The 12,432-nt window shown below is 42.3% G+C and overlaps 1 protein-coding gene across 35 annotated transcripts in view; it reads right to left on the reverse strand.

The window, feature by feature from the left end:
- CLASP2 (cytoplasmic linker associated protein 2) overlaps positions 1-12,432 on the reverse strand; it is a 229,824-nt gene that overhangs the window by 21,684 nt on the left and 195,708 nt on the right. For 22 of the 35 annotated variants that reach the window (XM_038766992.1, XM_038767165.1, XM_038767076.1 and 19 more), the window contains 3 exons: positions 11,483-11,561; positions 2,917-3,060; positions 432-575 (listed from right to left, as the gene is read on the reverse strand). In XM_038766992.1, coding sequence (XP_038622920.1) covers positions 432-575; positions 2,917-3,060; positions 11,483-11,561 — 367 coding nt within the window. Of the gene's footprint in view, positions 1-431; positions 576-2,916; positions 3,061-11,270; positions 11,322-11,482; positions 11,562-12,432 lie in introns of all 35 variants that reach the window. The other 13 variants (XM_038767129.1, XM_038766976.1, XM_038767065.1 and 10 more) reach the window with 1 other exon arrangement.

Here is a 12,432-nt window from a genome sequence, read left to right on the forward strand (position 1 = left end):
ACAGCAGGCAAGCAACAGAGCTGGGGTCCCACTACGCCATGTTTTATCTTCTGAAGCACCTTATTTTAGGAAACGTGTCTTAGAATCAGGATCAGTCTACTTAAAGAGCATTATGGAACCTGAGGTCCTGTTGAACCAGCACATTTCAAAGTCACATTTTTTTTTTTTTTGCAACAGAAAAGACTGGTGAGACCACAGTTTCTGTAGTGCTCAACTTCAAATATGCATGTGGCTGAAACTCACCTCAACTCCCTTTTGAGGCAACAGCTTTAGGGGCTGTTCGAGGGGCTTTAAGTTATCAAATTTCCTCCTCATTTTTACTTTTTGGCATTACTCTCCATGGCCTCTCTGAACAGAGAAGTACAGAATAGTGTTCGCCCCCCGCCCCCGACTTTCTGACCCACAAAGGGCGCCGTTAACAAGGAAGATACCTGGCTTCCGTTGCCTGTATTCCGAAGGTGATTGTGTAGAAGCTTGGTAGCACCATCCTGAAAAGTTTTTGGTAGAGCTCCTAGTAACATGGTAAACTCCGGTGTATTGAGTTCAAACAGAGAGATCAGGACTGACTGCGCAGCCTAGAAAGAGATGTTTGAATCAGTCAGAAGTCCATTTTACTTAAACCAGAAGACTCCGACCTCCCCCACCCCTTCTGCTAGTAAGGGCTCTTCCTCCCAATGTGAAGTTTTTCGACCCTTCCCTTTCCCCTCTCCCCCCACATTCCCATCCGGCTCTGGTAATACAGCTGGTACTGGATAATTCGGGTGTATTGGATAATTCAGATCAATCAATCAGTGGCATTTGTTGAGCATTTACTGTGTTCAGAGCACTGTTCTAAGCATATGGGAGAGACCTTAGAACAGTGCTTGGCACATAGAGAGCACAAATACCATAAGTATTATTATTATTATTATTATTACAAGAGAATAAGCAGACAAATCCACAAGCTCTGATTATTTGTCATTCAAGAAAGAAGACTGCAGACGCTGTTTTTTTTTAAAAAAAATGGTATTTGTTAAGCACTTACTAAGTGCCAGGCACTGTATTATATGGTCTGGGGTAGACACAAGCTAATCTCACATGGAGCTCACAGTCTTATTCCCCATTTTAACAGATGAGGAAACTGAGGGACAAAGAAGTGAGGTGGCTTTCCCAAGGTCACACAGGAGACAGGTGGGGGACCCACGATTAGAAGGGTCCTTCTGACTGCCAAGCCGGGGCTCTATCCAGTTGGCCAGACTGTTTTTTGTGGGCAGGGATTGCCTCTACCAACTCCGGGATATTATATTTCCCAAGCACTTAGTACAGTACTCTGCACACAGGAAGTGCTCAATATGTACCACTGGTTGATTGAGACTCAGATAGGATTCTTTTTAAGAGAGTAATCTGGGCAGGGAACGTGTCTGTTAATTCCGTCTCTCCCAAGAGCTTTAGTACAGTGCCCTACCAGAGTAAGCACCCAGAAACCACTGATTGATGGATTTTTTTTAACTACAAATGCAGCAACTGAGGCACAGAGAAGTAAAGTGACTTGCCTAAGGTCACACAGCAGACAACTGATGGAGCTGGGATTAGAACCCAGGTCCTTCTGATTCCTGGGCCCAGGCTCTATCCACTAGGTAACTGATTCTGTTTTTCAGCTGAGAATCCGAAGAACAAACTGGCAGATGAGCTTAGTATATTTCTAAAACTAATGTTTGCAAGCTTTCTAACAAATCACACAAGGCTGGAAAATATCTCAACACGTGACCTTTCCTGTCTCTGTTGGTAGTGGGAAAGTGGGAAAAAATTTGGTCTTTAACCAAGAGGGAGCAAGGATGAAATGGAAGATGGGGTTTCCCCAAAGGGCACATCCATACATAGCTTGAAGTCCCTGAAAATGTTCATTCTCTGACAGAAAAACCTCCTAGAGCTCCTGTTTTGTTACCAGAGCCCAAAGTTATTGCATTCTTCTGCTTTCACTACTTGCTACTGTTCTCCCTGGCTGGCATACTTTGCCCTCTCCAAATTCTCCTGGCTAGCCTGAATACCCCCCCTTTGCTGTCTGTTCTTATTTTAAGTTTTTAGCTGATGGATAACTACATGGAAATGTATTTTTCTTCACGAACAATTGAGAAGTAAGATTCTTGGAGAGAGGTGAGAGGCAAGAAACTACTAAACAGAAAGTAAGGTACAGCCAAAAGTAGAAAAATCACATTTTTTGGCTTTCCATACCAAATTCCAAGATTAACAATAGCATTACTGTTAATCAATCAATCAATCAATCGTATTTATTGAGTGCTTACTGTGTGCAAAGCACTGTACTAAGCGCTTGGGAAGTACAAGTTGGCAACATATAGAGACAGTCCCTACCCAACAGTGGGCTCACAGTCTAAAAGGGGGCTCACATTAACTAATAATTTCCCCAACTGTAATCGATCTTCAGCAATGGCTCCTTTCACCAAGTATTAAAAGGACTGCACCCAAATTAAATGGTCTAACAATTCTGGCTTCGGATTCATTCTTTGAGGAATCTGTGATTACTCGGACACCTTATCAGAGTCGGATGGCTCGGGGAGCAATTAGTTGAAGCTTTGCAGAAACAGCAAATTGGCTCAAGCTTAGGGGAACGAAATGGGAAGAGCTCTGAAAGGAGGCTTTTACTAGCACTCTTTTAAGGACAATCTGATCAATTCAATATTTCCTACCACGCGACGTAAGGGTAGACACGTAACGAAACAGTCTTTCAAAACAAGACAGGAAAATGACTTTTAGTTATCTGGTGTTGGATAAATGCACACTCTATCCCAAACTTTTCCCCAGAGGGGGACTTCACTCCCTAAGAAAAGAAGGCCCGCGGGCAACCGCGCTCCAAGGAAAGGACAAAAAGGAGCCACTTCCCGCCCGCTGTCAAACGTAAACGGCCCGGCTCGGCTATACCTTCCTGACATCGGAACTCTTCGGTTCTGTCGTCCACGTGATGATCCGGGACACTGCCAGGCGAGTTTCACTTGAATTTACAAAATCCCCTGGATCCATCTGCTGGGCTAGAGTTTCTATGTACTTCAGGATGGCAACTTTCACCTGCAGGGGTAAGCGAAACCAGGAGGGGATACAAAGGGGGTTGAGTGGAAAATTAGGATTCGATACTGTTCAAGAAATAAAGCTTATGTTGTTCATAATTACCCAGTATTCTTTTCACTGTTAAAAAAATAAAGCTCCAAGGCGGGAAAGAAGCGGCGAAACTGAGAGTCCAGGACTTGTCTCTCAACCCTTTCTGGAATGACTCACTATGCTAAAATGTGGTACCATTAATCTAGCATCCCTATCAACAGATCAGCAACATTATGTGCGTAATGTAAACACTCATATATTACTTATGAATTTGCCCAATCAAAACTCCTACCAGGCATCACATAGATAACAAAACCTACCCAAATCAACAAGCTGGAGACGGTTTATATTACACACTTCACATTTAGGATAAATATTTACAAACAGCTGCCTCAAACTACTGGAACCATGATGTATTAGTGCACTTCTGCCCATTTTTTAATAAAAAAGCAGGGATTTCATTCTGCACTGATAGGATGGGTGGACTGGATACATGAAAAGGCAGCAAGAGCAATTACTTTGAAAGATTAGAAATCTTTGACCCCGTTCTGAACTGTGAATCCGTTGTTGGGTAGGGACTGTCTCTATATGTTACCAATTTGTACTTCCCAAGCGCTTAGTACAGTGCTCTGCACAAAGTAAATGCTCAATAAATAAAATTGAGTGAGTGAATGAATATGTCCACAATAGGAGACTCTGGGGAATTTCCTCCCATACTTTTATCATACATCATTTATTGTATCTTTATCAGCAAAATCATATTAATGCTATGTTAAATGAAAGAAACAGTGCTGCTACTTGATTATCTTCTTGTTGCCAAAAAAAATAATAATGGGATTTGAAGTACATTTATGAGTAACAATGAGAAATGTTCAGTAACTTTTAGAGAACATTTGGTCTAAAAACAGGATACATTCCTTTCATGCAGTTCCTGGGTGATTAGCACCTCATTCCAACCCCATCTCCGGTTCCCTAGCGGAATTGACCAATCATCATCATCATCATCAATCGTATTTATTGAGCGCTTACTAAGTGCAGAGCACTGTACTAAGCGCTTGGGAAGTACAAATTGGCAACATATAGAGACAGTCCCTACCCAACATTGGGCTCACAGTCTAAAAGGGGGAGACAGAGAACAAAACCAAACATACTAACAAAATAAAATAAATAGAATAGATATGTACAAGTAAAATAAATAGAGTAATAAATATGTACAAACATATATACATATATACAGGCGCTGTGTATACAGGTACCAATGGTCTTGGAGGCTCGGAACATTTTCCTCCCATGCCAACCTCCTCCTTCAAATACATCACAAGCCCATTCCATCTATCTTCAAAATCCTCCTGAAATGCCCATTTCCCTAGGAGGGAGTCCCCGATTAATTTCTCTGTATGTCCTACACTCTGAGAAGCAGAGAAGCAGCGTGTCTTAGTGGAAAGAGCCCGGGCTCGGGAGTCAGAGGTCATGGGTTCTAATCCCGGCTCCGCCACTTGTCGGCTGTGTGACTCTGGGCCAGTCACTTCACTTTTCTGTGCCTCAGTTCCCTCATCTGTCAAATGGGGATTAAGACTGTGAGCCCACTGTTGGGTAGGGACTGTCTCTATATGTTGCCAACTTGTACTTCCCAAGCGCATAGTACAGTGCTCTGCACACAGTAAGCGCTCAATAAATACGATTGATTGATTGACAACCTGATGACCTTGTATCCACCCCACTGCTTAGAACAGCACTTGGCACATAGTGAGTGCTTAACAAACACCATCATTATTATATACACTTGCAAAAGATCTCAGCCCTTTTCATTTTGCTTTACTGTATCTGATTCCTCACCTTAGAGTGTAAACCCCTTGAAGGCTGCAGGGATTGGTGTTTTGGGGGGTTTTTTTACTTATCATCAATGGTATTTGGGGGCTTACTGTGTGCAGAGCACTGTACTAAGCACTTGGGAGAGTACAATACAGCAGAGTTGGTAGACACGTTCCCTGTCCACAACGAGCTTACCGTCAAGAGGGTCCACAAACCCCTCTTTGGCAACTAGGTTTAAAAAGACTACTGAGTGTTCTCCAGACTCCAGAAAACCTATTTCAGTTGTAGGCTCCAAAGTGCTGAGAACACTACTCTACTATTGATAGATTGATTCCATGTGTGCCTAAGTACACGGCACCTCTGGATCGGAATTAATTACTCCCAGCCCCTCATATGAGTGTAGCCTTTGAGCACTAGCACAGAGACATGTTTATGTTATTCCTTTCATGGGCAGAAAGGGTAAAGATAAAAACCACCGAGTTTACGAAAGGAAAAAAAAAATCATCTATATTTCAGGCCACAGCTTAATATTTGTGTTTTAAATCTGGAAAAAATACTTCAAAGATGCTTGAATCCTCTCTAAACTCAAGTAACCTATGAATATGGCTGATTGCATGGCAATACTTGAGTCTCGTTTTTCTGTGCAATTTCTTAAATTCATTTTACATTTCCCATGGGGCAGTCAAGGTGGCACGGTCTGTATGGTATTCATAAGGTAAGGGCTTAGATAATAATGATTGTGATATATGTTAAAGGCTTCCTATGTGTCAAGCACTGTACTAACTACTGGGGTTAGTTAGGACACGATAGATTCTACATGGGGCTCACAGTCTAAATACCCTCAGTTAAAAAAACCACAATTTACATAAGACTTGAAAGTATGCACTGGAAATTTTGATTTCACATAGTGATGCTAACCACTGACAAAACCGCAACTTTAAAAAATTTTTCCAATTCCTGATTAAGTATCGAGTGGCTAAGACGGTGACCGCCCTGATTGAGTCTCGATGTGTTCGTCATTATCAATCACAGGGCATGAGAAACCCAAAACTATCTAATCCTTTTCTCCCTCCAGGAAGCTGATATCCTTGTGTACATAGCTATAATTCTATTTACTTATTATAAATTCTATTTATTTTGATGGTCTTGACACCTGTCAATTTGTTTTGTTTTGTTGTCTGTCTCCCCCCTCTAAACTGTGAGCCCATTGTTGGCATTTAGGATAAATATTTACAAACAGCTGCCTCAAACTACTGGACCCATGATGTATTAATGCACTTCTGCCCATTTTTTAATAAAAAAGCAGGGATTTCATTCTGCACTGATAGGATGGGTGGACTGGATACATGAAAAGGCAGCAAGAGCAATTACTTTGAAAGATTAGAAATCTATGACCCCATTCTGAACTGTGAATCCGTTGTTGGGTAGGGACCGTCTCTCTATGTTGCCGATTTGTACTTCCCAAGCGCTTAGTACAGTGCTCTGCACAAAGTAAACGCTCAAATACAACTGAATGAATGAATGAATATCCTACAAGTGCATGTTGTACAGGAGAAATGACAGTTCTTCCACTCTCAAGTGCATGGAACAAATCCTCTGGATCAGGCAATTTTCCAACTGGCCCAAGGGTGACGAGTGATTTTATATGTGTGCGGATATAAATGCCATATATTTATAGTACTTAAGCGCTTACTATGCCTTAAATGCTCTAAGCACTGGGGTAGATATAAGTTAAGTAAGTTGGACAGGAGAACTGAGGCACCGAGACGTTAACTGATTTGACAAAGGTCACACAGCACCAGGATTAGAATCCAGGTCCCCAGACTGTCAGTCCCGTGTTCTTCCCACTAGGCCATGCTGCTTCTCATGCCATTAAAAACCCGATACAAGAGATCTGTAGTGTATCTTTATACCCTTTTAACGTTGGACAGTGCTTACACCATCATAGCTGCAGGAAGGCACAAACACCCAGTTTAATGACAGATTGTTGAAAGCAACTAACATCAAATCACCTAAAAATAAGTCTGATGATCAGATCACCTCTAAAGTAAGGTTTTCTGCCTTTTCCTCCATAGCTTTTTAATGACTGCATGTTGAGTTGGGTTGGGTTTTAAGATGATTTGGCTTCTAAGTTGTTCGGGTTTTGTCGGTTTGAGGTCAGGTCACCCTGTCTCTCAGGGTGACAGCACGACAAAGGACAGATTAAGGACAGCTCAAGATCACCCAACACCATGAAAGTTAAAGGAAGAGACCAGAGAAAGTCACACATGCCTTCAGAGAAGTCTATGTTTTGTGTAGCAAAATCCTCTTAGAACATAGACTTCTTTTGCACCTAGCCCCAGGCTCACTATTATTGCATTTGTTGAGTGCTTACTATGTGTCAAGCGCTATTCTAAATGCTAGGGTAGATACAAATGAACCAGTTGGGACCCAGTCTCCATCCCACATGGGCTCACGGTCCAAGTAGGGGGAAGAACAGGGAGTTGATTCCCATTTTACAGTTGAGGAAACTGAGGCACAGAGAAATTAAGTGACTTGCTCAAGGTCTCGGCAGGCAAGTGGCAGAGGCAGAATTAGAACCCAGGTCCTACTTCACTCAACTCACTGCCCACCTGTCTCCTGACATCAGTGGTGTGCCCTGAATGGTTCAAACCCTTCCCAGACAAGGGATTTAGAGCCTACTGTTAATACAGTGCTTGCTAAGCACTTACTATGTGCCAAACACTGTTCTAAGCACTGGGTTAGATACAAGTTAGTCAGATTAGACAGAGTCCCTGTTCCACAGACTGCAGCCACAGGTAGAACGAAGTCCTAATGTCCGATGGTGTAGTGTCCTCTCCCAAGCGCTTAGTAATAATAATAATAACAATAATAATGATAATAATAATAATAATAATAATAATGGCATTTATTAAGCACTTACTATATGCAAAGTACTGTTCTAAGCGCTGGACAGTGCTCTGCACACAGTAAGCACTCAGTACCACTGATGGACTGAAACGGCAGGCAGCTCCTAACTGATCAATAAGGGTCTCAAACAGGAGACCAGCAATCAGTCAATCAATCAATCGTATTTATTGAGCACTTACTGTGTGCAGAGCACTGTACTAAGCACTTGGGAAGTACAAGTTGGCAACATATAGAGACGGTCCCTACCCAACAGTGGGCTCGCAGTCTAAAAGGGGGAGACAGAGAACAAAACCAGACATACTAACAAAATAAAATAAATAGAATCGATATGTACAAGTGAGGCCCCAACAGGTCCAAATAGGCTGGATGATCAATCAATCAATTGTATTTATTGAGCGCTGACTGTGTGCAGAGCACTGTACTAAGCACTTGGGAAGTACAAGCTGGCAACATATAGAGACGGTCCCTACCCAACAGTGGGCTCACAGTCTAGAAGGGGGAGACAGAGAAAAAAACCAAACATACTAACAAAATCAAATAAATCAAATAAATCAAAACAAACAAAAACAAACAAAACAAAATCAAATAAATAGATTAGATATTTACAAGTAAAATAAACAAATATGGATGATGACATAAAAGTCTTCTCGAGGGGAGATTAGTCCAGTCCGTGGCTCCATAGACAACCCCTACATCTGAAAAATCAGTCTGTCTTCTTCCATGGAGGCTTGTTTGATAATGAATGGCATCTTTGCCCTGGGGGGCTTCAAACAGCAAATGTCTTTCTCTGGATTGGAAGCCCCTTGTGGGCAAGGAATCTTGTATCTACCCCAGCGCTTAGAACAGTGTCTGGCACACAATAAGCGCTTAACAAATACCATTATTATTGGTATTACTATTATGGTTAAGGAATGGATGGCATTTCTTAAGTGCGTACTGTGCGTCAAGCACTGTCCTAAGCACTGGGGTAGATACAAACTAAGGAGGTTGGACACAGTCGCTGTCCCACAGGGGGCTCACAGTCTTAATCCCCACTTTACAGATGAGGTAACTGAGGCAGAGAAGGGACTTGCCCAAGGTCACACAGCAGACTCCCTTCTAACTCCCAGGCCTGTGTTCCACCCCCGGGTTATGCGGCCAAGTGCTTGTAGAGCACTCTGCACATAGTGAGTAAATGCCATTGGTTAAATGGCTATTTTGGGGGGGAAAGAAAAATCAACAGAATTGGTCTAGACCAATGCGTACTTAAAGTCAGGTGAGTTTAAGATTAGCCTGTCGTCTCTTGGTTAATGAGAAAATATGGAATATATTTCCAGTGGAACCTAACATCTGATCTTGAGGCAAATGATACTGCAATCAACTTCTCCAAATAAGCCACCTTCAAGCTATGCAACTCAGGCCCCATTGAGACATTTCTGCCTTCCTATTACCATTCTCTCTGAAGCTTAAAGACCACTTTAAAGCCCCCTAAAAGTGTAGCAATTCAAAGGATCAATTACACAATTTTTTTTTTTTACCAACCACAAGATTAAATAAAGTAGAAAATTCTCTAAAATGCTTGTGAAGAACTTCCTTTGAAATATGTATGGTCCTAAATTGCTAGAAAAAAAAAGGGGAAAATGGGTTTGTCCAGAAGACCTTTTTTCCCCCCTCACAGAGAATTCTTCTGCCCTCATTTGTGCTAGCTATTTTGAAGAAGGAATATTCCTTACGTGTGTCCAACAGGGAGCTCTTGCTTTTCAATACCCAAACTACCAAAGAAACAGAGCAAAAGGGAACTCTCCAGAGAAATTTCTTACAGTGTATATGCCCCTATACACAGATAACGGTATTGTTAAGCGCTTACTGTGTGCCAGGCACTGTACTAAGCGCTAGGGTGGATACAAGCAAATCAGATTGGACACAGTGGGACTCAGAGTCTCAATCCCTGTTTTACAGATGGGGTAACTGAGGCACAGAGAAGTGAAGTGACTTGCCCAGGGTCACACAGCAGACAAGTGGCAGAGGTGGGAATAGAACCCATGACCTCCTGAATCCCAGGCCCATGCGCTATCCACCACGCCATGCTGCTTCTCATGAACCCCAAGATATCTTCTAGACTGTGAGCCCGCTGTTGGGTAGGGACAGGTCTCTAGAAGTTGCCGACTTGTACTTCCCAAGCGCTTAGTGCAGTTCTCTGCACACAGTAAGCGCTCAATAAGTACGACTGAACGAATGAATGAACCACGGTGCGGGAATTAGGCAACGACTCTCATCTCGGTCAGGTCTGGATTTCCTCCTTGTTTTCTAGTGGCCCCTTTTTCTGGGACCGGAATCCTCTTTGGCAGTTACCGCTCTTTTCCGAACCTGCAGGACACGCTTCATAAAACGGGGAAGCAGGTCATCGCTTGCGACACGGTAATTCTTCGGAGAATGCCATTTCCCAACATCAACAAATTAAATCCTCCCGCGGAGCAGTTTTAGGAAAAAAAAAACTGTACAGAATTTTCAGCATTCTCATTTGTCCAAACCTTCAATGGCCTCATGAAATAAAGTCCTTCTAGAAAGACACTTTCTCACATTCGAGATCACAACGGATAGAAAAGCCACAAGGAAATACGTAATAAATCAGTTCCCAGAAAGTAACACGGGGTCCACGGTACAGAAAGCAGAGAACCATTCACGTGAAATATGAATGTGATATCTGGCACAATCACATTCAAGAACATTTGCCGTCAGACCGACAGTTTTGGAAGCCTGTTTTGCAGAACAGAGCAGGAAGATACCCGGTTTAAATATGCTTGTTATTTCCCTAATTTGCCTTTTTAAGGATTAAGAAAAACCCGGCCCTTAGGCCTTAGTTGAATTCTTTGTTGAAGAATTCAGGGTGTTTCTTTCCTTTACTGTGGAAGTTGGGGTGAGGGTTAATCCCTCCTAAAATATCATTTGCTTAGCCTTCAAGACAAGGATTTTGGAAATATGTGTGCTCATACAGCAGTTGGAAAAAACATCCTAAATGTTAGGCTCAGTTTAGAAATGCATCAATTGTCATATTGTTAAAATGTCAATGGTTTTGTTGGAAACAAATAAGTGAGCATCAAACCTTTTCAAAAATTTCAATCAGGTAGTCAAAAAAAGTAATCTTAGGATCAAAAAAGGTCGTTGGACTCAAACGTTTTTCAGTTATTAAATTCAGAAAGCAACGGGAAATCACAAACATAAATTAGGAAAGTAAGACTCAAGAGTGAGTATGCATACCCAGCTTAGTGTTAAGCAGCCAGATGGTTTGCGCTCGGTTACATTGGGAACGCTAAGACAACCTCCCTCAAGAAATATTTTGACGTTTCACATTTTAATTGAAATATCGGCATGCTTAAGTCTCTTGCAGAGGTTAGTACTCAAATACTGGTGCACACAAAAATTATCGGAAGTATCAGAGTTTATATAGGGGGTTATAAAAAAAAATGCAAACAAAAAACCTTGGAGCTCCAAAAAGAGCGAAGTTGGTCCTGAAGTGCTGGCTTGGCTGTCTGAAAGTTTATAAGAAACAAAATCCACTAATTGAAAATCTTTATATACTGCAAATCCAAATATCACCCTCCTTAGCAGTGAATGTTTCAAAATCCCCGCGTCCAAAAAGATCAATTTATCTGCATCGGTTTATTAAGCAGAAACAGCTTCGAATCTTTACCTTCAAACTTGGTGTCTGGGTCTGATCGACAGTAAATCGCATGAGAATATTGAACTGAAGGTCGTTTGGGAAGGACTCTCTGAAAAGCACCCAGAAAAATCAAACACTCATGTTAATGTACAGTCATGGACACCTTACACGCATTTCATACGTGGATGTGTTTTCGAAACGGAAAAAGAATCTTCCCCTTAGACAACTGAAACGGATACTGAGGGTACACTTCTACAACCGTATTTCATATTCAAAATAATCACCTTGGAATTGGAAAACCGGGCAGGTGTGGGGAAGAAAGCAGGTTAGCCTAGCGGAAAGAGCATCAGACTGGGAGTCACAGGACCCGAGTTCGGATCCCGGATCCACCACCTACCTATTGTGATACCTCGGGCGAGTCACTTAACTCCGGTTCTTCAGTATCCTCAACTATAAATGAGGATTCAATACTTCTTCTTCCTAGATTGTGATCCCCTTAGTGGACAAGGACTGGGTCTGGCCGCATTAACTTGTATCTACCTCAGCGTTTAGAGCTTGACTAAGACAAGCCATCACGATCAACATTAGCATTACTGATTTGACCCAATGCATCCACTAATTCAAGGTCATTTTCAGCATTTTTACGGCATCTCCACACCAAGTAAATCCGGGTTGTCGATTTCCCTTTCCGATGATACTTGGTTTTTGCAAAGCTCTTCGGCATCATTGCCTTTTATCGACATTGCTGTGAGATGGGAAGAGTGGGTACGAATATCCTCACGTGGAAGGAAACTCTAGCCCAGAGAGGCTAAATAGCTCGCCCCAGATCACCCAGAAGTACAGAGGAAGAAGAGCTGAGAGCCAGCCCCCTGCTCTTTCCACTAGGCCACACCACCTCCCTGTTCTTCAGAAGAAGTCACATTTTCTTTCTGCTGCCGGTGTCCCAACTATGAAATGGGGAAAGAGAACGACCTGTCTAA

The sequence above is a fragment of the Tachyglossus aculeatus genome, chromosome 2 (genome assembly GCF_015852505.1).
Source record: "Tachyglossus aculeatus isolate mTacAcu1 chromosome 2, mTacAcu1.pri, whole genome shotgun sequence".
Classification (NCBI taxonomy): Eukaryota; Metazoa; Chordata; class Mammalia; order Monotremata; family Tachyglossidae; genus Tachyglossus; species Tachyglossus aculeatus.